The following is a 26,415-nucleotide window of genomic DNA, read 5'->3' as shown; positions in this document are numbered from 1 at the left end:
TTATGGTTAGGGGTTAGGGGTTATGGTTATGGTTATGGTTAGGGGTTATGGTTAGGGGTTATGGTTAGGGGTTATGGGTTAGGGGTTATGGTTATGGTTAGGGGTTATGGTTAGGGGTTATGGTTATGGGTTATGGTTATGGTTATGGGTTATGGTTATGGTTAGGGGTTATGGGTTATGGTTAGGGGTTATGGTTAGGGGTTAGGGGTTATGGTTATGGTTAGGGGTTATGGTTAGGGGTTATGGTTATGGTTAGGGGTTATGGTTAGGGGTTATGGTTAGGGGTTATGGTTAGGGGTTAGGGGTTATGGTTATGGGTTATGGTTATGGTTAGGGGTTATGGTTATGGGTTATGGTTATGGTTAGGGGTTATGGTTAGGGGTTATGGTTATGTTATGGTTAGGGGTTATGGTTATGGTTAGGGGTTATGGTTATGGTTATGGTTAGGGGTTATGGTTATGGTTAGGGGTTAGGGGTTATGGTTATGGGTTATGGTTATGGTTAGGGGTTATGGTTAGGGGTTAGGGGTTATGGTTATGGTTATGGTTATGGTTAGGGGTTAGGGGTTATGGGTTATGGTTATGGTTAGGGGTTATGGTTAGGGGTTAGGGGTTATGGTTATGGGTTATGGTTATGGTTAGGGGTTATGGTTAGGGGTTAGGGGTTATGGTTAGGGGTTAGGGTTAGGGGTTAGGGGTTATGGTTAGGGGTTATGGTTATGGTTAGGGGTTATGGTTATGGTTATGGTTAGGGGTTATGGTTAGGGGTTATGGTTAGGGGTTAGGGTTATGGGTTAGGGGTTATGGTTATGGTTAGGGGTTATGGTTAGGGGTTATGGTTAGGGGTTATGGTTATGGTTAGGGGTTATGGTTAGGGGTTATGGTTAGGGGTTATGGTTAGGGGTTATGGTTATGGTTAGGGGTTAGGGGTTATGGTTAGGGGTTATGGTTATGGTTAGGGGTTATGGTTATGGTTAGGGGTTATGGTTAGGGGTTATGGTTATGGTTAGGGGTTATGGTTAGGGGTTAGGGGTTATGGTTATGGTTAGGGGTTATGGTTAGGGGTTATGGTTATGGTTAGGGGTTATGGTTAGGGGTTAGGGGTTATGGTTAGGGGTTATGGTTAGGGGTTATGGTTATGGTTATGGGTTAGGGGTTATGGTTAGGGGTTATGGTTAGGGGTTATGGTTATGGTTAGGGGTTATGGTTAGGGGTTATGGTTATGGTTAGGGGTTATGGTTATGGTTAGGGGTTATGGTTAGGGGTTAGGGGTTATGGTTAGGGGTTAGGGGTTATGGTTATGGTTAGGGGTTATGTTTATGGTTAGGGGTTATGGTTAGGGGTTAGGGGTTATGGTTATGGTTAGGGGTTATGGTTATGGTTAGGGGTTATGGTTATGGTTAGGGGTTATGGTTAGGGGTTATGGTTATGGGTTAGGGGTTAGGGGTTATGGTTAGGGGTTAGGGTTAGGGGTTAGGGGTTATGGGTTAGGGGTTAGGGGTTATGGTTAGGGGTTATGGGTTAGGGGTTAGGGGTTATGGTTAGGGGTTATGGTTATGGGTTAGGGGTTATGGTTATGGGTTAGGGGTTAGGGGTTATGGTTATGGTTAGGGGTTAGGGGTTATGGTTATGGTTAGGGGTTATGGTTAGGGGTTATGGTTATGGTTAGGGGTTAGGGGTTATGGTTATGGTTAGGGGTTATGGTTAGGGGTTATGGTTATGGTTATGGTTAGGGGTTATGGTTATGGTTAGGGGTTATGGTTAGGGGTTATGGTTATGGTTAGGGGTTATGGTTAGGGTTATGGTTAGGGGTTATGGTTATGGTTATGGTTATGGTTAGGGGTTATGGTTAGGGGTTAGGGGTTATGGTTATGGTTAGGGGTTATGTTTATGGTTAGGGGTTATGGTTATGGTTAGGGGTTAGGGGTTATGGTTATGGTTAGGGGTTATGGTTATGGTTAGGGGTTATGGTTAGGGGTTATGGTTATGGGTTAGGGGTTAGGGGTTATGGTTAGGGTTAGGGGTTAGGGGTTATGGGTTAGGGGTTAGGGGTTATGGTTAGGGGTTATGGGTTAGGGGTTAGGGGTTATGGTTAGGGGTTATGGTTATGGGTTAGGGGTTATGGGTTAGGGGTTATGGTTATGGTTAGGGGTTATGGTTAGGGGTTATGGTTATGGTTAGGGGTTATGGTTATGGTTAGGGGTTATGGTTAGGGGTTATGGTTATGGTTATGGTTATGGGTTAGGGGTTAGGGGTTATGGTTATGGTTAGGGGTTATGGTTATGGTTAGGGGTTATGGTTATGGGTTAGGGTTATGGTTAGGGTTATGGTTAGGGGTTATGGTTAGGGTTATGGGTTAGGGGTTATGGTTAGGGGTTAGGGGTTATGGTTAGGGGTTATGGTTATGGGTTAGGGGTTATGGTTATGGGTTAGGGGTTATGGTTAGGGGTTAGGGGTTATGGTTAGGGGTTAGGGTTATGGTTAGGGTTATGGTTAGGGGTTATGGTTAGGGTTATGGGTTAGGGGTTATGGTTAGGGGTTAGGGGTTAGGGGTTATGGTTATGGGTTAGGGGTTATGGTTAGGGGTTAGGGGTTATGGTTATGGGTTAGGGGTTATGGTTAGGGGTTAGGGGTTATGGTTAGGGGTTATGGTTAGGGGTTATGGTTATGGTTAGGGGTTAGGGGTTATGGTTAGGGTTAGGGGTTATGGTTAGGGGTTAGGGGTTATGGTTAGGGGTTATGGTTATGGGTTAGGGGTTATGGTTATGGTTAGGGGTTATGGTTAGGGGTTAGGGGTTATGGTTATGGGTTAGGGGTTAGGGGTTAGGGGTTAGGGGTTAGGGTTATGGGTTAGGGGTTATGGGTTAGGGGTTAGGGGTTATGGTTATGGTTAGGGGTTATGGGTTAGGGGTTAGGGGTTATGGTTAGGGGTTATGGTTATGGGTTAGGGGTTATGGGTTAGGGGTTATGGTTATGGTTAGGGGTTATGGTTAGGGGTTATGGTTATGGTTAGGGGTTAGGGGTTATGGTTATGGTTAGGGGTTACTGTTAGGGGTTATGGTTATGGTTATGGTTATGGGTTAGGGGTTAGGGGTTATGGTTATGGTTAGGGGTTATGGTTAGGGGTTATGGTTAGGGGTTAGGGTTAGGGTTATGGTTAGGGGTTATGGTTAGGGTTATGGGTTAGGGGTTATGGTTAGGGGTTAGGGGTTATGGTTAGGGGTTATGGTTATGGGTTAGGGGTTATGGTTAGGGGTTAGGGGTTATGGTTATGGGTTAGGGGTTATGGTTAGGGGTTAGGGGTTATGGTTAGGGGTTATGGTTAGGGGTTAGGGGTTATGGTTATGGTTAGGGGTTATGGTTAGGGTTAGGGGTTATGGTTAGGGGTTAGGGGTTATGGTTAGGGGTTATGGTTATGGGTTAGGGGTTATGGTTAGGGGTTATGGTTATGGTTAGGGGTTATGGTTAGGGGTTATGGTTATGGTTATGGTTATGGTTAGGGTTAGGGGTTAGGGTTATGGTCAGGGTTATGGTTATGGTTATGGTTATGGTTAGGGTTAGGGTTATGAAATAGGACTGAATGAAAAGCTTTTCTTGTGAGACTTGGCCTCCGTCTCTAATGGACAAAATGTATTACATTTCCTACTCTAACAGGTCAAATGAACTCCAACATACATATACTATATAGACCTTAACAGAACATGGTTTAATATATATACTATATAGACCTTAAAGAACATGGTTTAATATATATATACTATATAGACCTTAACAGAACATGGTTTAATATATATATATACTATATAGACCTTAAAGAACATGGTTTAATATATATATACTATATAGACCTTAAAGAACATGGTTTAATATATATACTAAATAGACCTTAACAGAACATGGTTTAATATATATATATATACTATATAGACCTTAAAGAACATGGTTTAATATATATATACACTAAATAGACCTTAACAGAACATGGTTTAATATATATATATATACTATATAGACCTTAACAGAACATGGTTTAATATATATATATACTATATAGACCTTAAAGAACATGGTTTCATATATATATACTATATAGACCTTAAAGAACATGGTTTAATATATATATATACTATATAGACCTTAAAGAACATTGTTTCATTTGGAAATGACTCACTTTATTGTTCATGTTTCTGACATCAGTGTGCTGCTTACAGTTTAGCTTCCTCCTCTATCCCCATAATGGACTCAAACTAGTGATCCTCTGCTTCTCATCACATGTGACCGCTCTCCTTGACAATGAACCGATGGAGCTATAGAAAAGGTACCAGTTGGACAGCTCCATCTGTGACATTTCAAGCTGTGGAGTGAGTTTAAAAGGTACCAGTTGGACAGCTCCATCTGTGACGTTTCAAGCTGTGGAGTGAGTTTATGGCACGTTCTCACCTCCGTTACACATGTTCAGGTTGACTTTCCCACAGAATCGACCATATATACAGTACCAGTCAACAGTTAGGACACAAGTACTCATTCAAGGGTTTTTCTTCGTTTTTACTATTTTATAAATTGTAGAATAGTAGTGAAGACATCAAAACTATGAAATAACACTTATGGAATCATACAGTAACCAAAAGTGTTAAACAAATTATTCAAAGTAGCCACCCTTTGCCTTGCACACTCTTGGCCTTCTCTCAACCAGCTTCATGAGGAAGTCACCTGGAATGCATTTCAATTAATTAACAGATGTGCCTTGGTAATTTGTGGAATTTCTTTCCTTCTTAATGCGTTTGAGCCAATCAGTTGTGTTGTGACAAGGTAGGGTGGTGTATAGAAGACCAAGTCCATATTATGGCAAGAACAGTTCAAATAAGCAAAGAGAAACGACAGTCCATCATTACTTTTAAGACATGAAGGTCAATCAAGAAAATTACGAACTTCGAAAGTTTCTTCAAGTACAGTCGCAAAAACAATCAGGCGCTATGATGAAACTGGCTCTCATGAGGACCTCCACAGGAAAGGAAGACCCAGAGTTACCTCTGCTATGATGAAACTGGCTCTCATGAGGACCTCCACAGGAAAGGAAGACCCAGAGTTACCTCTGCTATGAGGAAACTGGCTCTCATGAGGACCTCCACAGGAAAGGAAGACCCAGAGTTACCTCTGCTATGATGAAACTGGCTCTCATGAGGACCTCCACAGGAAAGGAAGACCCAGAGTTACCTCTGCTGCAAAGGATCATTTTGTTAGAGTTACCAGCCTCAGAAATTGCAGCCCAAATAAAAGCTTCAGAGTTCAAGTAACAGACACATTCTCAACAACATCTGTTCAGAGGAGACTGCGTGAATCAGGCCTTTGTGGTCGAATTGCTGCAAAGAAACTACTACTAAAGGACACCAATAATAAGAAGAGACTTGCTTGGGCCAAGAAACACGAGCAATAAACCTTAGACCTGTGTAAATCTGTCCTTTGGTCTGATGAATCCAAATTTGAGATTGGGTTCAAACCGCCACGTCTTTGTGAGACGCAGAGTAGAATGATCTCTGCATGCGTGGTTCCCACCGTGAAGCATGGAGGAGGGGGTGTGATGGTGTGGGGGTGCTTTGCTGATGACACTGTCAATGATTTTTTAGAATTCATTACACACTTAACCAGGTTGGCTACCACAGCGATACACCACCCCGTCTGGTTTTGGCTTAGTGGGACTATCATTTGTTTTTCAATGGGACAATGACCCAAAACACACCTCCAGGCTGTGTAAGGGCAATTTGACCAACGAGAGTGATTGAATGCTGCATCAGATGTCTTGGCCTCCACAATCACCCAACCTCAACCCATTTGAGATGGTTTGGGATGAGTTGGACCGCAGAGTGAAGGAAAGCAACCAATAAGTGCTTAACATATGTGGGAACTCCTTCAAGACGTTTGGAAAAAAGCATTTCAGGTGAAGCTGGTTGAGAGAATGCCAAGAGCGTGCAAAGCTGTCATCAAGGCAAAGGGGGGCTACTTTGAATAATCTCAAATATAAAATATACTTTGATTTGTTTAACACTTTTTTGGTTTCTACATGATTCTGTATGTGTTACTTCGTAGTTTTGATGTCTTCACCATTATTCTAAAATGTGGAAAATAGCAAAAAAGAAAAACCCTTGAATGAGGAGGTGTGTCCAACCTTTTGACTGGTACTATATACAGTGGAGGTCAGAAGTTGACATACAATTTAGCCAATCTTACCTGCCTAACCACTACTTACCTAATTTAGCACCACCTAGTGCCCTAACCAAAATACAGGAGGGGGTCCACCCAGGTCTTACCTAGTGTGCCTAGACAGTAAATATACTACGGGTATATGGATGCCCGCGGGCCTCTTGCCTAAGCACTCCCTAGGTGCCTTCCCCTTCCCCCCTGGGAACAAATTAAACTCTTCACAAACACACAGAAACACAGGACATCAAATAGGCTATGACTGAGCAACAAACTCAAACAGAACCTACCTAGTTGCTCCCATCTACAACTAACACAATACATACCAACTGCCTGAGAAACAACCAACATATGCTATAACCATCAGCCTCTTCTCTCAGCAATCATCTTTCTTCAATGATCTCTCAGCAATCATCTTTCTTCAATGATCTCTCAGCAATCATCTTTCTTCAATGAGCTCTCAGCAATCATCTTTCTTCAATGAGCTCTCAGCAATAATCTTTCTTCAATGAGCTCTCAGCAATCATCTTTCTTCAATGAGCTCTCAGCAATCATCTTTCTTCAATGAGCTCTCAGCAATCATCTTTCTTCAATGATCTCTCTTCCAAACAGAACAATGGCTTTCATATAGCTTCTGAAAGAATGGGTAATTGGAGACAGCTGCATCTTGACAAGGGGGCGGGGTCAGTTCCAATTAGCCATGGAGTCGACCAATCAGCTGCTTAGGGGATTTCAGGAAGCCGTCCTGAAACACACATAACAAACCACAACCCAGAAACTGGGGAACGTAACAATCACCACTTTATTTTAAGAATGTGAAATGTCAGAATAATAGTCACATTCCCAGTGGGTCAGAAGTTTACATGCACTCAATTACTATTTGGTAGCATTGCCTTTAAATAGTTTTTCTTGGGTCACATGTTTCAGGTAGCCTTCCACAAGCTTCCCACAATAAGTTGAGTGAATTTTGGCCCCTTCCTCCTGCCAGAGCGGGTGTAACAGAGACAGGTTTGTAAGGCCTCCTTGCTCGCACACACTTTTTCAGTTCTGCCCACAAATGTTCTATAGGATTGAGGTCAGGGCTTTGTGACGGCCACTCCAACACCTTGAATTTGTTGTCCTGAAGCCATTTTGCCACAACGTTGGAAGTATGTTTGGGGTCGTCGTCCATTTTGGAAGATCCGTTTGCCACCAAGCTTTAACATCCTGATTGATGTCTTGAGATGTTACTTCAATATATCCACATAATTGTCCTGCCTCATGATGCCATCTATTTTGTGAAGTTCACCAGTGCCTCCTGCAGCGAAGCACCCCCACAACATGATGCTGCCACCCCCCGCGCTTCACAGTTGGGATGGTGTTGTTCGGCTTGCAAGCCCCCCCCTTTTTTTCCTCCAAACGCAACGATGGTCATTATGGCCAAACGGTTCTACTTTTGTTTCATCAGACCAGAGGACATTTCTCCAAAATGTACGACCTGTTTCGCAGCCGGCCATGACCGGGAGAGCCATGAGGTGACGCACAATTGGCCAACAACCAGCGTCGTCCTGGTTGGGGGAGGGTTTGCCCAGTTGGGGTGTCCTTGTCCCATCACGCTCTAGCGACTCCTGTGGCGGCTGGGCACATGCACGCTGTTACGGTCGCCAGGTGTACAGTGTTTCCTCCAACACGTTGGTGTGGCTGGCTTCCGGGTTGGCTCTTGACGTTCGCCTCTCCCGAGATATTACAGGAGTTGCAGCGAGGAGACAAGACTGTAAACTAGCAATTTACAAAAAAGTTGTTTATAATAATATATATTTTAATCTGCCCCAAATATTTCATTATTTTTACTTTACCCGAAATATCATGACATTAGTGATTAGTCAAAATGTTAAAGATTTTTGAACAGCAATGTGTCGAACCCTTGAGACAACGGGGAGATGTTACTGATGTGGTTTGTGTCTGTCTCCAATGTAAAACACGTTTTGGACTTCCACACAAAATTACTTCTTTAGTTATTATATGTTTAACGAAGTGTGTAGGTCACATTCTGTATCATACAGCTATGAATGTTATATATTTAGAACCACCTGTTCAATAGGAATCCAGCGACGTCTGTGTCTTCAGTGTCCTAGAACTGTCTAGTTTTTTGTTTTCTGACTTCTAAAACAGAATGAATAAGTAATGTAAACTAAACAAATTACTAGGAAGCTCTACAACATAATCTGCTTTAAAATCACACCAAGATTGTTTTAAATTATGAAATGTTTGAAAAATGGCCTCCGGTTATTGAGAGATCTGATTTGGATTAAACCTCATAGCAAGGCGGTTTTATCATGTGGAGGTTTCATTCAGGGCTCTCTTTAAATAAACACTGTCTTTGGCAGGAGAAAAACCAAACTCGGGGGAACAAGAGACGTCCAAACCAGCAAGACGACACCTCTGCTCCCAGATTGGAAAGAGTTTTACCAAGTTAGGAAGCCTGAAAGCTCATGAGCGAATACACTCAGGGGAGAAGCCTTACCACTGCTACCATTGTGGAACTAGGTTTACCAAGTTAGGAAGCCTGAAAAGACATGAGAGGATACACACCGAAGCGAAGCCTTTCCATTGCACCCTGTGTGGAACGAGTTTTAACCTTTTAGGAAATCTGAAAAGACACGAGAGAATACATACAGGGGAGAAGCCTTTCCATTGCGCCCAGTGTGGAAAGCGTTTTAGCTTGTTAGGGAACCTGCAATCTCATGAGCGAATACACACAGGGGAGAAGCCATACCATTGCGCCCAGTGTGGAAATAGTTTTAGCGAATTAGGACACCTGAAAGTGCATGAGCGAATCCACACAGGTGAGAAGCCTTACAAATGCTCCCAGTGTGTAAAGAGATTTAGCCACTTAGGAAACCTGAATGAACACATGAGACTGCACACAGGAGAGAAGCCTTACCACTGCATCCAGTGTGGAAAGGGATTTAGCCACTTAGGAAGCCTGAAAGCTCATGAGCGAATACACACAGGGGAGAAGCCTTTCCATTGCACCCATTGTGGAAAGAGTTTTAGCCAGTTAGTTAACATGAAAAGACATCAGCGGATACACACGGGAGCAAAGCCACACCATTGCTCCCAGTGTGGAAAGAGGTTTAGCCAGCCAGGAAAGCTGAAAGCACATGAGCAAATACACACAGGGGAGAAGCCTTTCCATTGCTCCCAGTGTGGAAAGAGTTTTATGCGGTTAGACACCCTCAAAACTCATGAGCGAATACACACGGGGGAGAAGCCATACCATTGTGCCCAGTGTGGTGAGAGTTTTAGCCAGTCAGGAATCCTGAAAGCTCATGAGCGAACACACACAGGTGAGAAGCCTTTCCATTGCTCCCAGTGTGGAAAGAGTTTTAGCCACTTAAGAAATCTGAAAGCTCATGAGCGAACACATACAGGGGAGAAGCCTTTCAATTGCTCCCAGTGTGCAAAGCGTTTTACCCATTTAGGAAATCTGAAAGAACATGTGAGACTGCACACAGGGGAGAAATCTTACAAGTGCTCAGACTGTGGGAAAACATATTGCTCATCACAGTCACTTAAACGTCATGTGAGAATCCACACAGGAGAAAATAATTACTTATCCTAGTGTGTAAATTGATATTTCACATCACATTGACTTAAAATTCATCAGAGAACATACACAGTGCTCCCATTGTCTTATATTGTTGACAGAGAGTGGGTTTACTTGTTAATACCATATGAAATTAAATTAATAATTGTACCAAGTATACTCAAACATATATTTGTATGTTTTTATTAGAAAACATTAATTGAATATGGAGTTGTCAGTTTCAATGTAGGATAGATCAGGTTCCATGTGTTTAAATTGTCCTTTTAAACTCTGTGTGTGTTTATCTGGGTGTCATTCCTCCAGCACCACAGATTAATTAACAAGTGATATCTGGATGTGATGCATTTGTTCCATTGTTGACATTTGCATTGTTGGCCCACTGATGATTTAATGAAATGAAAATGTTCAGACTCTGTAATGGAAAATGTTAATTGTTTGTGTGTCCACATAACTGAGTATGTGACTAACCTTGTGAAACTGTCCTATTATAATCTCCTGTTCTTGGGAGTATCATCCTGTGTTGCAAACCAATTTGCACCTGTGTCCTTGTATGAATAAAGTCCCGCCCAGGAACAGGAAACTATAAAGATATGTGCTCATCACCCAATGCTTCAGGAAATCAGACTGTCTACACTGCACTGTGTAACTGTTATTCTCTCTGAGCTCAGAAATAAAGAATCTTGGTTTGACTTAGACTCCAGCAGATCATTATTTTATCATATCTAACACAACTCTCCCAAGGATTGCTGTTAAGTAATGTAAACATTGCAGTAATTACAAGGAAGCTCTACATTGGTTTTAAAATCACACTAAGATTGTTAAAACCGGCCTCAGGTTATTGAGAGATCTGATTTAGGATTTACCCTCGCAGCAAGGTTGTTTTATCATGTGGTTTCATTCTGGTCTCTATTTAAAAATAACACTGTATTTGGCAGGAGAAAGACCAGACACAGAGGATCCAGAGCCAGGGACGTCCAAACCAGCAAGAAGACACCAGTACTCCCACTGTAGAAAGGGTTGTAACCGGTTATGGGCTTTGAAACAACTTGAGAAAATACACACAGGGGAGAAGCCTTACCACTGCTCCCAATGTGGAAAGAATTTTAACGATTTAGGGAACTTGAAACAACATGAGAGAATACACACAGGGGAGAAGCCTTACCACTGCTCCCATTGTGGAAAGTGTTTCAACCAGTCAGGGCAGCTGAATCGACATGAGAGAATACACACAGGAGAGAAGCCGTACTACTGCTCCAAGTGTGGAAAGAGTTTCAAACGACCTTGTCATCTGAAACGGCATGAGAGTATACACACAGGGGAGAAGCCTTACCACTGCTCCCAATGTTTAAAGAGTTTCAAACGTCCTTGTCATCTGAAACGGCATGAGAGAATACACACAGGGGAGGAGCCTTACCACTGCTCCCAGTGTGGAAAGAGTTTCAAACGGCCTTGTCATCTGAAACACCATGAGAGAATACACACAGGGGAGAAGCCTTATCACTGCTCACAGGGTGCAAAGCGTTTGCCCATTTACGAAGCCTGAAGGAACAGATGAGACCTCACACAGGGCGGAGAATGCTTACAAAAGCCCAGACTGTGGGAAAACATATTACTCATCACAGTCACTTATTGTTGACTGACAATGTGTTTACCTGTCTTTACCAGATGAAATTAAATGGTACAGGGTATACTCAAACATATATTTGTATGTTTTTATCAGAAAACATGAATTGAATATGGAGTCTGTCAGTTTGAATATAAAGAAGATCAGGTTCCTTCTTTTAAACTGTCCTTTTTTAAACTCTTTGTGTTTATCTGGGTGTGTCATTCCTCCAGCACTACAGATAATACAGTAATATTTGGATGTGATGCATTTGTTCCATTGTTGACATTTGCATTGTTGGCCCACTGATGATTTAATGAAATTAAAATGTTCAGACTCTGTAATGGAAAATGTTAATTGTTTGTCTGTCCACATAACTGAGTATGTGACTAACCTTGTGAAACTGTCCTATTATAAGCTCCTGTTCTTGGGACTATCATTCTGTGTTGCAAACCAGCTGCACCTGCATCCTTGTATGAATAAAGTCCCTCCCAGGAACAGGAAACTATAAAGATATGTGCTCATCACCCAATGCTTCAGGCATTCAGACGGTCTACACTGCGCTGTGTAACTCTGTTATTCTCTCTGAGCTCAGAAATAAAGAATCTTGGTTTGACTTGGACTCCAGCAGATCCTTATTTTATAATATCCACCACAACTCTCCCACAGATTGCTGTTTATCATTGTCTCAATGAAGAGTTCCTCTTTCGACTTTCCTTGGGGCATTTACAACGCTCCCACTGGTTGAATAAACATTGTTACCCGATTGATGAGATTATTATGGATGAGAGCAATTATTGTATTTGTCAAATGGCAACCAAGCATCGGTCATCATGTCACCAGATTAAGACCCACAAAATGTATTGGAATTGAGCATCAAGCTCATCACATGTAATTTCACCACCCTGTGAAGTTTATAACTTATTTCATCTGTAGCCTAATAAACGACATGGTTTTCCAAGTTTTAGAGGGAGGACCACACAACATATCATCACGTGACTCCAAGTTAACTAAGACATGATGGTTATTATATAAATATTTGTACATAAAGGAGTTTCCACCTCCATTTCTCACTAAAACGTTTTTACTGACACAACCCACCATGTCAAACGAACTAACATATCGTCTGTCACCATTTATAAAAATATTCAGGCATAACCTGTTTCCATCAGCCCAGTCATTACTTTGGAAATGGTTGGATCAATATCCACCTTCATGATGTGGATGAAGCCTGATTTGGAATGTCTGAGTAGTTCTATATGATGTCATAATTCACCCCTCTGATAATCAAGTGATATTTGGAATGTCTGAGTAGTTCTATCTGATGTCATAATACACCCCTCTGATAGTGATACATTTGTTACTTACAGGGCACCACTGCCCCTGACCAGCTGAATGCAGGTGGGCTCTCCTGTCAACATGGGGCTCCTGCTGCAGGTAGCCTAGCGGTTAACAGTGTTGGGCCAGTAACTGAAAGATCCCTTGTTTGAATCCCAGAGAGGACTAGGTGGAAAATCTGTCAATGTGCCCTTGAGGGCTGCAACAGGAGCCTCATGTTGACAGGAGAGCCCACCTGCACTCAGCTGGCCAGGTGTCTTAACAGGAACAAGCTTGGCACACCTGTATTTTTTCCCATTCTTCTCTGCAGATCCTCTCAACCTCTGTCAGGTTGGATGGGGAGCGTCGCTGCACAGCTATTTTCAGGTCTCTCCAGAGATGTTCGATCGGGTTCAAGTCCAGGCTCTGGCTGGGCCACACAAGGACATTCAGAGACTTGTCCCGAAGCCACTTCTGCGTTGTCCTTTGTCTGTGTGCTTAGGGTTGTTGTCCTGTTGGAAGGTGAACCTTTGCCCCAGTCTGAGGTCCTGCGTGCTCTGGAGCAGGTGTTCATATATTATCTCTCTGTACTTTATTTTTATTTGATTTATTTATTATTGAACCTTTATTTAACTTGGCAAGTCAGTTAAGAACAAATTCTTATTTACAACGGTGGCCAACCAAAAGGCAAAAGGCCTCCTATGGTGGCTGGGATTCAAAACAAGGATACATCCCTAGCCAAGGTCCTTCTTCAGTGGCTTCTTCCTTGCTGAGCGGCCTTTCAGGTTACGTTGATATAGGACTCATTTTACTATGGATATAGATATTTTTGTACCTGTTTCCTCCAGCATCTTCACAAGGTTGCTGTTGTTCTGGGACTGGTTTGCACTTTTCGCACCAACGTATGTTGATCTCTAGGAGAGAGAACAAGTCTCCTTCCTGAGCGGTATGACGGCTGTGTGGTCCCATGGTGTTTATACTTGCATATACTATAGTTTGTCAACAAGACATTTGTGGAGTGGTTGAAAACCGAGTTTTAATGACTCCAACCTAAGTGTATGTAAACATCCCTTGTATAGCCTCCACTCTGTACTGGTACCCCCTGTATATAGCCTCCACATTGACTCTGTACTGGTACCCCCTGTATATAGCCTCCACATTGACTCTGTACTGGTACCTCCTGTATATAGCCTCCACATTAACTCTGTACTGGTACCTCCTGTATATAGCCTCCACATTGACTCTGTACTGGTAACCCCTGTATATAGCCTCCACATTGACACTGTACTGGTACCCCCTGTATATAGTCTCCACATTGACTCTGTACAGGTACCCCCTGTATATAGTCTCCACATTGACTCTGTACAGGTACCCCCTGTATATAGTCTCCACATTGACTCGGTACTGGTACCTCCTGTATATAGCCTCCACATTGACTCTGTACTGGTACCCCCTGTATATAGTCTCCACATTGACTCGGTACTGGTACCTCCTGTATATAGCCTCCACATTGACTCTGTACTGGTACCCCCTGTATATAGTCTCCACATTGACTCGGTACTGGTACCTCCTCTATATATATCCTCTGATTGAGAACCAATCTAGGCAACCATAGACTTACCTAGACACCTAACATGAACACAACCCCATAAATCTAATAAACCCCTAGACAAGACGAAACACATAAATCACCCATGTCACACCCTGGCCTAACCAAAATAATAAAGAAAACAAAGATAACTAAGGACAGGGCGTGACAATACCTCCCCCCCCCCCCCCAAAGGTGCGGACTCCCGGCCGCACACCAAACCCATAGGAGAGGGTCTGGGTGGGCGTCTGTCCACTGTGGCGGCTCTGGTGCGGGACGTGGACGCCACTCTACCATAGTCTTAGTCCGCTTTCTTAGCGTCATTTGAGTGGCGACCCTCGCCGCCGACCTTGGCCTAGTAACCCTAACAAAGGGCCCACCTGGACTGAGGGCTGCCTCATTACTGAGGAAGCTCAGGACCGAGGGGTAGCTCAGGCCTGAACTACCCCTCGGTACTGAGCTACTTTTTAAAACTTTTTATTTTGGGAATATTTTCTCAACCCTTATTTTTCTTATCTACGTTGTTGGTTAAGGGCTTGTCAGTAAGCATTTCACGTTACGATCTACACCTGTTGTATTCAGCGCATGTGACAAATAATATTTGATTGTAACTAAATATGAAGTATGTCAGTTTCAATGTTACGGTCTAATGATTCAATTATATTTCTGAAACTCAGGCTGTGTGTGTTTATCTGCGTCATTCCTTGATCATTCCTTGTGGTTCCGTAGCTCAGTTGGTGGAGTATAGTGCTTGTTAAACCAGGGTTTGATTCCTGGGACCACCCATATGTAAAGTGTTTGCACACATGACTGCAAATCCCTTTGGATAAAAGTGTCTGCTAAATGGCAGATACATATATCCACTCAGAACAGCCTCAATTCGTCGGGGCATGGACTCTACAAGGTGTTGAAAGCATTCCACAGGGATGCTGGCCCATGTTGACTCCAATGCTTCCCACAAATGTGTCAAATTGGCTGGGTGTCCTTTGGGTGCAGTGGGGTCTCATTAGAGGAGGAAGAGGAGGACCATCGTCCTCAGTTATTTTCAGAAAAATAAAAATGGTAAAATATTTAAAAGTGGTCCTTTTTAGATAAAACTATACTAAATATAATCACGTCACCAAATAATTTATTAAAACATACTATTTTGCATCCTCCATCCTCCTCTGGGTACATTGACTTCAATACAAAACCTAGGAGGCTCATGGTTCTCAAGCCCTTCCATAGACTTACACAGTAATTATGACAACTTCCGGAGGACGTCCTCCAACCTATCAGAGCTCTTGCAGCATGAACTGACATGATGTCCAACCAATGAAAGGATCAGATAATGTATCTAGAACTGAAAGCATAAGCTACAGCTAGCTAGCACTGCAGTGCATAACATGTGGTGAGTAGTTGACTAAAAGAGAGAAAAATACAATAGTTGAACAGTTTTGAACAAATTATTTTATTCCAAAATGAAGGAGAAGCGAGAGAGAGATATTTCGTCATTTATTTTCCACTTTCAGTTTCACTTACTTAGCTAGCAAATGCAGCTATCTAGTTTAGTCTACTCAAACACTTGGCTCAAACAGAGGGATGCTATGTTAGCTAGCTGGCTATGACTATCCAACACAACACTGGAACTTTTCCAAGTCAAGGCAAGCTTTTGGTTTTACTAATTTATTGCCACTGGGACCCGCCAAGGTAAGTGCTAAACTGCTTACTGACTGTACACTGTAATGTTACTGCATGATTGTAGCAGGTTTACTAACGAGTTAGTTCTATTAACTCTGTTGACTATGATGTTACTTTAGCTAATATGGTGACAACAATGTAAGCTGTGTGTTTCAGTTATGAAATGGTTTGGCTTGGAAAGGTTTTAACTCCTGGTGACATACAGCTGATGTGTTGTGCATTGAAGTACAGAAACAAAGGGAGAAGGTGATAAGAGGAGAGCACATAGATGCAAGAAGGAATACAACGTGTCTGTAATGAAAGTGAACTGTGTTTTTGCATGATCAGGGGTGTATTCATTCCGCCGATTCTGTTGACAAACGTTTAAATGGAACAAAACGGGGATAAACATACCTGAATAAACATACCTGAATTTGTCCAGTGATATCTCTATTTCAGCTAGATGCAGGCGAGAGTGTGCAAGGCAGTATTGAATGTGTCACTGTCTGTTAACCTGTCTCCTCCCTTCATCTACACGGATTGAAGTGGATTTAACTAGTGACATCAGTAAGGGATCATAGCTTTAGCCTGGATTCACCTAGTCTTTCTAAGTCATGGAAGGAGCAGGTCCTGTTGTTTACAGGATGATTTGTATCTTATAGAGCGTGGCTTTAAGGGAATACTATGGTCACATGTAGATAAAAAAGAATGTGAAAAATGAACAGAGAAAATGTATATCAACACACTACCTATTCATAGAAGTATTTATTAATAATCTACATATTAATATTGAGCTTCTACGTCAGTGTACAGGAACGTATTATTTGGAAGAGAAAATGTATCAGCTTATTGTTAAATAATTATGACGTTCTTTCCAATACAAAAAGTGTTGTAACTATTGTTTCCAAACTGCGTTACCCACTCCAGACAGCAGATGGCGATGAGCGTCTTTCAGGTGATGATTCTTCCGTGACGTATAATGGACTGGCCGGGACCCTTCTTCAGGAACAACAAGGCGCCAACTCTTCCAACCACGTCGGTAGCTTGCTAGCCAACATAAAAGTGAAAGATTGACGCTTTAGACCATGTTAATGTACATTATCTAATCTCAGTGTTTTAAACACAGTTCTGTTGACGTATTAACTGGTTAACTGTAACCTAATTTGCAAACTTGTTAAAGATTGATGCTGAGCCTAGCACTAGGCTAGTCGCTAATGCTAACTAGCTAGCTAACATCCCTGACCATGAGCTCATTAAAGTACTCATCCCCTGCTAAAGAAGAGGAGGTCTGCTGTTTGGAGAAAGAAGTTCTGGCGCTGAACATTGAAGAAGAGGATGAGGTTACAGTGAAAGAAGAGAAAGAAGCTTTTAGAATGAAAAAGGAGGAAGATGAGGCTGTTATAGTGAAGGAAGAAGATTTCAGAATGAAAAAGGAGGAAGAGGAGGCTGTTATAGTGAAGGAAGAAGATGCTGTTATAGTGGAAGAACATTTCAGAATGAAAAAGGAGGAAGAGGAGGCTGTTATAGTGAAGGAAGAAGATTTCAGAATGAAAAAGGAGGAAGAGGAGGCTGTTATAGTGATAGAAGAGAAAGAACCGTTTAGAGAGGAACAGGATGATATCTCAATAAAGGTGAAGGAGGAAGACGTTTTTGGAGTGAAAGAGGAAGAGACAGAATATCAGATTAACACCAGTGAGTACTGTCTTCAACAGGGACACAAACTATGCCGTTGTTGAACTAATGTGTGGTTTTAAAGTGGCATTCTACTGAAGTTCTACACTTGAATATGTTGTTCAGTACTGTAGGAATTGTTAAAGGGTCAATCTGCCATTGGTTCATATATTTTAGGGACTTTTCAATTAGATGTATTGAATTCTCCATGTTGTCTATATTAAAGTTCCCCTCATCTAGTATAACAGGCTTTTAAAATTCAATATTGAAGCATATGTTCTACTTAAAATATCAAAGGGAGTTTACTACTCATTTTGATGTTCTCGTTCACACAGGAGAGAGACATGACTATGGTGGATCCTCTGGGGAGCCTCAACAACATCCTGATGCTGACGAGGCAGAGAAGAGTCTCTCCAGATCAGAACACCAGATGGTACAGCTTGGTCTGGACGAGCAAACAGCTTTCTCTCGCTTGTGGGCTGGGTTTCTGTAAAGCACTTTATGACAACAGTGACATCAGCATCCATAATGATGTGCGTCTGTGTCCCCTCTTTATGGTTAGCAGGACAACACTTGCCCTTCCTCCCTCCCGGAGTCCCTGTATCGTGCCTCTCCCGGTAGCACCTTACTGCTGGGTATGAAGAGGTTGTCTGTGCTGCTAGTGGACTGCAGGAAAACAACAGGGCTGAGTGGAACTGTGAGAGGAGGAGAAGAGATGAAAGGATCAGATTTGACACATCAAAGTAAGTAGTTTAGTTTGAACAAATACAATCGATCTGCCCACTGGTATCTGTTACCAGGACAACCAGCAGAGTTCTGTTAGTTGACAGGAAGATAGAGTAGTGTATATGGATGTTATGAATATCATAACACTGAAAAAGGATTCTGCCAATGAAAAGAGAGAAACCAATAGACCATATAAAACCTTGATTAAAGTCAGCTTTAGAGAGAAAGTTTCAAGATGATCCAATGTAAGGTGCTTGTTTTACAAAAACTTTTCCTTAAAACATTATGGATGTTACATTGCCTGTCCCAGTCAACCCCCCTATCTTTACTAGACTGTAGAACAGGCAAACTAAACTCAAGACTTTGGTCATTAATTAACTAATACTGGAGGAAAGCTGTGATCAGGCTGCCTACTCAAGCAAAAGCTTCAAACTGTAACCAGTGCCGGCAACCTGGTTCAGGTTATCAATCAACCTACCAGGGTAGTTACAAACAGTAGAGGAATGAAATCATCAACATGGTTTGATCATATCTTTACTATTGCTGCAGAAATGGGTTTTAAAGCAGTATCCAGATCCACCAGATGTAGTGATCACAATATAGTAGCCATGTCTAGGAAAACCACCGTTCCAAAGGCTGGGACTAATATTGTGTATAAGAGGTCATACATTTTTTTGTAGTGATTCCTATGTTGTTGATGTAAATAATATTTGTTGGTCCGTGGTGTGTAATGATGAGCAACCAGACACTGCCCTTGACACGTTTGAAACTGCTTATCCCAGTTACTAATAAGCATGCACCCATTAAGAAAATGACTGTAAAAACGGTTGAATCCACATGAATTGATGAGGAATTTAAAAAATGGTATGATGAAGAGGGAGGCAAAAGAGATGGCAAATAGGTCTGGCTGAATAACTGATTGGCAAACCTATTGCAAATTGAGACATCATTTGACTAAACTGAGTAAAAAGAATAAAGTACACAATGAAACAAAGATAAATTACATGAAGAATGATTGTAAAAAATCTTTGGAGAATCTTCAATTAAATGTTGTGCAAATAAAATCAACAATGACAAGTCAGGATAATAGCGGCCGATATTGCCATTCCTATTTGCCTTGTCTTTAATTTAAGCCTACTAGAAAGTGTGTGCCCTCAGGCCTGGAGGGAAGCTAAAGTCATTCCACTACCCAAGAATAGTAAAGCTGCCTTTACTGGCTTAAATAGCTGACCAATCAGACTGTTACCAACCCTTACAATTTTTGGGAAAAAAATATTTGACCAGATACACTGCTATTTTACAGTAAACAAATATAGACTTTTAGCTTATAGGGAAGTTCATTCAACAAGCACAGCACTTGCAAATGACTGATTGGCTGAGCGAAATTGATGATAAAAATGGCTTTACACCCCCTGCTATATTGTGGATAAAGAGTTTTTCTTTTAAAATGTAACCTTTATTTAACTAGGCAAGTCAGTTAAGAACAAATTAATTTTTTTCAATGACGGCCTAGGACTGCCTTGTTCAGGGGCAGAACGACAGAGTTTTACCTTGTCAACTCGGGGATTCAATCCAGCAATCTCTCGGTTACTGGCCTACCGCTCTAACCACTAGGCTACCTGCCGCCCCAGAGCTACCTGTCTAACGGAACACAAAGAGTGTTCTTTAATGGAAGCCTGTACAACAAAATCAAGGTAGAATCAGGAATTCCCCAGGGCAGCTGTTTGGCACTCACTTTTTTTCAATCTTTACCAACAACATGCCAGTGACATTTGAGTAAAGCCAGTGTGTCTATGTATGCGAATGACTCAACATTGTACACGTCAGCTACTACAGCGACTGAAATGACTGCAACACTTAACAAAGAGCTGCAGTTAGTTTCAGAATGGGTGGCAAGGAATACATATTTCTGATTACCTTAAGTTACATGGCCTACTACGCTAATTCTGTAGCGGTATTGTTAGAGGGGGGTAAATATGAAGATTTTGTTGGGGCGCCAGGCAGGTATTAACCCTAGTTATTAAAGTTAGTTATTACCTATTATAACATTATTATTATTATTATTATTAAATATTATTAAAACCGAAAGGATGAGAGTAGAATAGATAGAGTAGCGCTTCCAGACACATTCTAAACATGATGGAGACTTAAAGGAGGACTGTAACATCTAATGATGAAACATTATGGAGTCTTAAAGGAGGACTGTAGCATCTAATGATGAAACATTATGGAGTCTTAAAGGAGGACTGTAGCATCTAATGATGAAACATTATGGAGTCTTAAAGGAGGACTGTAGCATCATGAGGTAGTCACCGGGAATGAATTTCAATTAATTGCCTTTTTAGAAGTTAAGTTGTGGAATTTCTTTCCCTATAACCTGTTTGGGATAGTGGGCAGTATTTTCACGTCCGGATGAAAAGCGTTCCCAAAGTAAACTACCTGCTACTCAGGCCCAGAAGCTAGGATATTTATATAATTGGTAGATTCGGATAGAGAACACCCTAAGGCACATATGTCAGAGTCAAGGCCCGCGGGCCACATCCGGCCCGCAAGAAGGTTTTTTACGGCCCCTGGGATGATCTTGATTTATTATTAGAACCGGCCCGCAGCAAGCCGGCAGCCCGCAGATCTTTTACACGCACCAATACTACATTTCCCACAATGCAAAGGTGACGCACCGAGCAGTAGGCTGCTTCATTTCAATATTTATTGGCACAGCAGTCGTCAGCATCACAGTAAAATTAACTTTCAGATACCCATCAAAAATGGCAAAACGGAAGGTGGATACTGAGAACCGGGGGTTTCAAACAAGGTGGGAGTCGGAGTATATGTTCACGAAGGTAGCTGGAAAACCTGTGTGGAGAAAGTGTGGCGGTACTGAAAGAGTATAATCTGAGACGACATTATGAAACGAAACACGCGGACACACACGCGGACGCAACTGTCAAGGCCAGTTTTATTTTGGCAGAAGAGATCGCTAAATCAGCCCGGCCATTTACGGAGGGGGATTTCATCAAAAACTGCATGATTAAAGTTTGTGACGAAGTTTGCCCAGAAAAAAGGCAACTCTTTTTAAATGTGAGTCTGAGCAGAAACACCATTGCCGAGAGAGTAGACCAGTTGTCCATCAATCTAAAAGAGCAGCTTGTGAAAAAGGGAAAAGATTTTATTGCATATTCCTTGGCTGTGGATGAGAGCACCGACATTTCTGACATTGCCCAGTTGTCAATTTTCATCCGCGGAGTGGACTCCAACCTAAGCGTGACAGAGGAGTTTTTGGCTTTACGTCCTATGCATGGCACAACTACGGGGCATGATTTGTATGAAGAGGTGTCAAGATGTGTAAATGAGATGGAGCTGCCTTGGGAAAAACTCGTGGGTTTGACAACCGACGGAGCACCTGCGATGTGTGGACACAGGAGCGGACTGGTGGCGAAGATACGGGAAAAGATGCAAGAGGAAAACGCGACAGGTGAGCTGACAGCTTATCATTGTATCATACACCAGGAAGCGTTGTGCGGTAAAGCCTTGAAAATGGAGCATGTAATGAGCATCATCACGCGCACAGTTAACTTTATCAGAGCCAAAGGTTTGAATCACCGCCAGTTCAAGGCATTTCTGACGGAGTTAGAAACGGAGCATGGTGATTTGCCTTATCACACAGAGGTGCGATGGCTAAGCCAGGGAAAGGTGCTTCAAAGATGTTTCGAGCTTCGTGAGGAGATTTGTCTGTTCTTGGACAGCAAAGGGAAAGACACAACACAACTCCGAGACGAAATGTTTCTGTGTGAAATGGCTTTTCTGTGTGACATTACGAGTCATCTGAATGCAATAAACTTGCAGCTGCAGGGTCGGGATCGTGTCATCTCTGATATGTACAGTACAGTGAAGGCATTTAAAACCAAACTGACTCTGTGGGAGACGCAGATGCGGAAAGAAAATTTGAGCCACTTTCCCAGCTGCCAGACCATGAAAGAGAAGCTCTCTACCAGTGCGTTCCCGAGCACACAGTTGGCTGATAAAATAGGTATGCTTGCCGCTGACTTTCGACGCCGATTTGCTGACTTTGAAGCACAAAAAAGCAGGTTGGAACTGCTCGGTAACCCATTTGCTGTTGACGTGGAAAGCTCACCACCAAACCTCCAAATGGAGTTGATTGACCTCCAATGCAATGATGCACTGAGGGCAAAATATGCGGCAGTGGGTGCTGCGGAGTTCGCCCGTTTCCTCCCCGGCACAATGCCCCAGCTGCGCATCCAGGCTGCTCAAACGTTGTCTATGTTTGGCAGCACATACCTGTGTGAACAACTGTTTTCTTTGATGAACCTGAACAAAACATCACACAGAAGTCGACTTACTGCTGAACACCTCCACTCAATTCTGAGGATTTCTTCAGCTCAGAGCCTTACCCCGAACATTGATGAACTTGTGGAAAAGATGGGACACCACCAAGTATCACCCTCAACCTCAAACAAGTGAACATTACTGTGCAATCACATATTTAGAGTTTTTACTCAGTTCAAGTTTAAAAGTTAAAATTTAATATTTGTTTTCACTGCATGTTACTTCTCCTTAAACAAAGTGTTGTTTTTGATTAATAGATTTTTGCACTTTATTTTTTTGTATTTCAATCCAATTATATTTTAAAAATATTTCAGTTGAGTGGATGATAGAAAATTGCTATTATTGTTTTTTCTTTGAAGTAAATTTAGCCCACTTTTGCTAAAATAGAAAATATAGTCTACTGATGGTGCCTTGAATACCGGTTTCTTTCATTTAATGTTCATGTTATGGGGATATTTATATAAAGGAAATTTGTCTTTTGTGTCTGTTGAAAATTAAAGATTACTGACAGAGCCATAAGAAAATATTGCTTTATTTATCTGATCATATTGTAATATATTTGTTAGGTTTTCAGTAGGTTCAATTAGGTTCACTAGACTATATGCGTCATTTAAAAAATTTTCAATGAACATTCGAACAGTCCGGCCCTCGTCTTGTAGCTGATTTTTTTATTTGGCCCTCCGTCCATTTGACTTTGACACCCCTGCCCTAAGGTTTCTAAAACTGTAAAAATAATGTCTGTGAGTTTAACATAACTTATTTGGCAGGTGAAACCCCGTGGACAAACCATCCAGGAGGAATTTTTTGTTGTTGAGGTGACTCTGTTTTCAAATGGTTTTGTGTGGCACTTGGTTGCAGTTCCTATTGCTTCCACTAGATGTCAACAGTCTTTAGAAATTGGTTGATGTTTTTCTTTAGAGAAATGAAGAAGTTCGGCTATTCAGAACGAGGGTCCAGCCTAGTGCTCTCTAATGTTTTGATGCGCACTCCAGGTCACGCGCTTCACGTTGTTTTTATCCGGTATTGAACACAGTTTATCCCATCTTAAATTTTCTCGATTATTTATGTTTTAAAATACCTAAAGTTAGATTAGGAAAGTTGTTTGAAATGTTTGGACAGCGTTTACAGGTAACTTATTAGATATTTTGTAGTCATGCTGGGTGAGTTGGAACCAGTGTTTTTTTTAATCAAATGCACCAAATAAATGGACATTTTGGAGATATAACGACGGAATTAATTGAACAAAAGGACCATTTGTGATGTTTATGGGACATATTGGAGTGCCAACAGAAGAAGCTCTTCAAAGGTAAGGCACAAATTATATTGTTATTTCTGAGGTTTGTGTCGCGCCTGGCGGGTTGAAATATGATTGTCATGTGTTTGTTTGATGGGGTGCTTTCCTCAGATAATTGCATGGTTTGCTTTTGCCGCAAAGCCTTTCTGAAATCTGACACGGTGGCTAGATTAACAAGAAGTTAAGCTTTGCACTTGTGAATGCATGAAAGTTAAATATTTCAAATATATAAATATTTTGCACTCTGCAATTTCACCGGATGTTGTCAACGTTCCACTAGCAGGTTTTAATGTGTTTTAACCTTTTGGAACTACTCCTCCCGTTTCCGGGAGAATTGTCATCAACTACACTAATTAGCATAACGCAACAGACAAACATTCTTACTAGAAAATATTCATGAAATCACAAGTGAAATATAGTGAAACACAGCTTAGCCTTTTGTTAATCACCCTGTCATCTCAGATTTTGAAATTATGCTTTACAGCCAAAGCAAGACAAGCATTTGTGTAAGTTTATCGATAGCCTAGCATAGCATTATGTCCAGCTAGCAGCAGGGAGCTTGGTCACGAAAATCAGAAAAGCAATCCAATTAAATCGTTTACCTTTGAGCTTCGGATGTTTTCACTCGCGAGACTTCCAGTTAGACAGCAAATGTTAATTTTGTTCCATAAAGATTATTTTTTATAGCCAAAATACCTCCGTTTATTCTTCACGTTTTGTTGAGAAATCCACCGGAAGTTGTGATCACGACAACGCCGAAAAAAAACTCCAAATTAGATCCATAATATCGACAGAAACATGGCAAATGTTTTTTATAATCAATCCTCAAGGTGTTTTTCAAATATCTATTCGATAATATATCAATGGCCGCCTTTGTCTATTACGCACAAATCACTCTGAGAGCCACCACCTGACCACTGACGCAATGTTGTCGTTCACGCTCATTTTTCAAAATAAAAGCCTGAAACTATGTCTAGTGACCGAAGACACATTAGGGAAGCCATATAAAAAGGAATCTGGTTGATATCCCTTTCAATGGTAAATAGGGATGCATAGGAATGCAGAGGCTTCAAAATAAGAGTCACTTCCTGATTGGATTTTTCTCAGGCTTTCGCCTGCAATATCAGTTCTGTTATATTCACAGACAATATTTTTACAGTTTTGGTAACTTTAGAGTGTTTTCTATCCTAAGCTGTCAATTATATGCATATTCTTGTACCTGGTCCTGAGAAATAGCCCGTTTACTTTGGGAACGTTATTTTTCCATAAATTAAAATAGTGCCCCCTAGTTTCAAGAGTTAATGTGCCATAACAGGTTTTAATGTGTTTGAGCCAATCAGTTGTGTTGTGACAAGGTATGGGGGTATACAGAAGATAGCCCTATTGGGTAAAAGGTGAAGTCCATATTATGTCAAGAACAGCTCAAATAAGCAAAGAGAAGCAACAGTGCATCATTACTTTAAGGACCACCACAAGAATGGAAGACCCAGAGTTACTTCTGATGCATAAGTTCATTAGAGTTACCAGACTTAGAAATTGCAACCCAAATAAATGCTTCACAAAGTTCAAGCAAGAGACACATCTCAACATCATCGGTTCAGAGGAGACTGCGTGAATCAGGCCTTCATGGACAAATTGCTGCAAGGAAACCACTACTAAAGGACACCAATAAGAAGAAGAGACTTGCTTGGGCCAAGAAACACGAGCAATGGACATTAGACCGGTGGATATCTGTCCATGGGTCTGATGAGTCCAAATTTGAGATTTTTGGTTCCGAGCGTCATGTCTTTGTGAGACGAGGAGTAGATTAACAGATTATCTCCGCATGTGTGGTTCCCACCGTGAAGCATGGAGGAGGAGATGTGATGGTGTGCGGGTGCTTTGCTATTGACAATGTCAGTGATTTATTTATTCAAGTCACACTTAACCAGCATGACTACCACAGCATTCTGCTGTGGTATCAGCGATAATCAAAATGTTGAAAATCTGTGAATGTCTAAATAAGAAATTGGTCCATTTAAACAGCAATGTGTCGAACCCTTTCAACAACGGGGAGATGTTACTGATGTGCTTTGTATCTGCGACGTAAAAACAGGTTTTGGATTTCCACACAAAATTACTTCTTTAGTTATTTTATGTTTAAGGAAGTGTGTAGGTCACATTATGTATCATACAGCTATGAAAGTTATATATTTATAACCACCTGTTCAATTGGAATCCAGCGACGTCTGTGTCTTCAGTGTCCTAGAACTGTCTAGGTTTTTGTGTTCTGACTTGTAAAATAGGATGAATGAAATAAGTTTGTAATAAGATTGTTAAAACTGGCCTCAGGTTATTGAGAGATCTGATTTATGATTTACCTTCGTAGCAAGGTTGTTTTATCATGTGGTTTCATCTGGGTCTCTATTTAAAAATAACACTGTCTTTGGC

General features: G+C 41.6%; 2 protein-coding genes across 2 annotated transcripts in view; both read left to right on the top strand.

Annotated features, from left to right (window-relative positions):
* LOC110515088 (zinc finger protein 850-like) overlaps nucleotides 1–26,415 on the top strand; it is a 38,226-nt gene that overhangs the window by 9,703 nt on the left and 2,108 nt on the right. The window contains exons 2-4 of the mRNA XM_036972533.1: nucleotides 8,561–9,797; nucleotides 10,344–10,425; nucleotides 18,322–18,364. Of these exons, the coding sequence (XP_036828428.1) occupies nucleotides 8,561–9,797; nucleotides 10,344–10,425; nucleotides 18,322–18,364 (1,362 nt within the window). The remainder of the gene's footprint in view (nucleotides 1–8,560; nucleotides 9,798–10,343; nucleotides 10,426–18,321; nucleotides 18,365–26,415) is intronic.
* On the top strand, nucleotides 16,871–18,220 carry LOC118947613 (protein MNN4-like). Its single transcript, XM_036972546.1, has 3 exons — nucleotides 16,871–17,366; nucleotides 17,418–17,642; nucleotides 17,957–18,220. The coding sequence occupies exons 1-3, from the start codon at nucleotides 17,195–17,197 to the stop codon at nucleotides 18,112–18,114; spliced, it is 555 nt and encodes a 184-aa protein (XP_036828441.1). The 5' UTR covers nucleotides 16,871–17,194; the 3' UTR covers nucleotides 18,115–18,220.

The sequence above is a fragment of the Oncorhynchus mykiss genome, unplaced genomic scaffold (genome assembly GCF_013265735.2).
Source record: "Oncorhynchus mykiss isolate Arlee unplaced genomic scaffold, USDA_OmykA_1.1 un_scaffold_173, whole genome shotgun sequence".
Lineage (NCBI taxonomy): Eukaryota > Metazoa > Chordata > Actinopteri > Salmoniformes > Salmonidae > Oncorhynchus > Oncorhynchus mykiss.
Note: the sequence above shows the minus strand (reverse complement) of the source record. Positions and strands in the feature narration are given on the sequence as shown.

Excerpts from the sequence above, each read along its gene's own strand:
- LOC118947613 (XM_036972546.1), top strand. The coding sequence starts at position 17,195 with ATGAGCTCATTAAAGTACTCATCCCCTGCTAAAGAAGAGGAGGTCTGC. Across the intron at positions 17,367-17,417 it reads TGTTATAGTGAAGGAAGAAG|ATGCTGTTATAGTGGAAGAA; the intron begins ATTTCAGAATGA and ends TGAAGGAAGAAG. Across the intron at positions 17,643-17,956 it reads AGAATATCAGATTAACACCA|GAGAGAGACATGACTATGGT; the intron begins GTGAGTACTGTC and ends TCGTTCACACAG.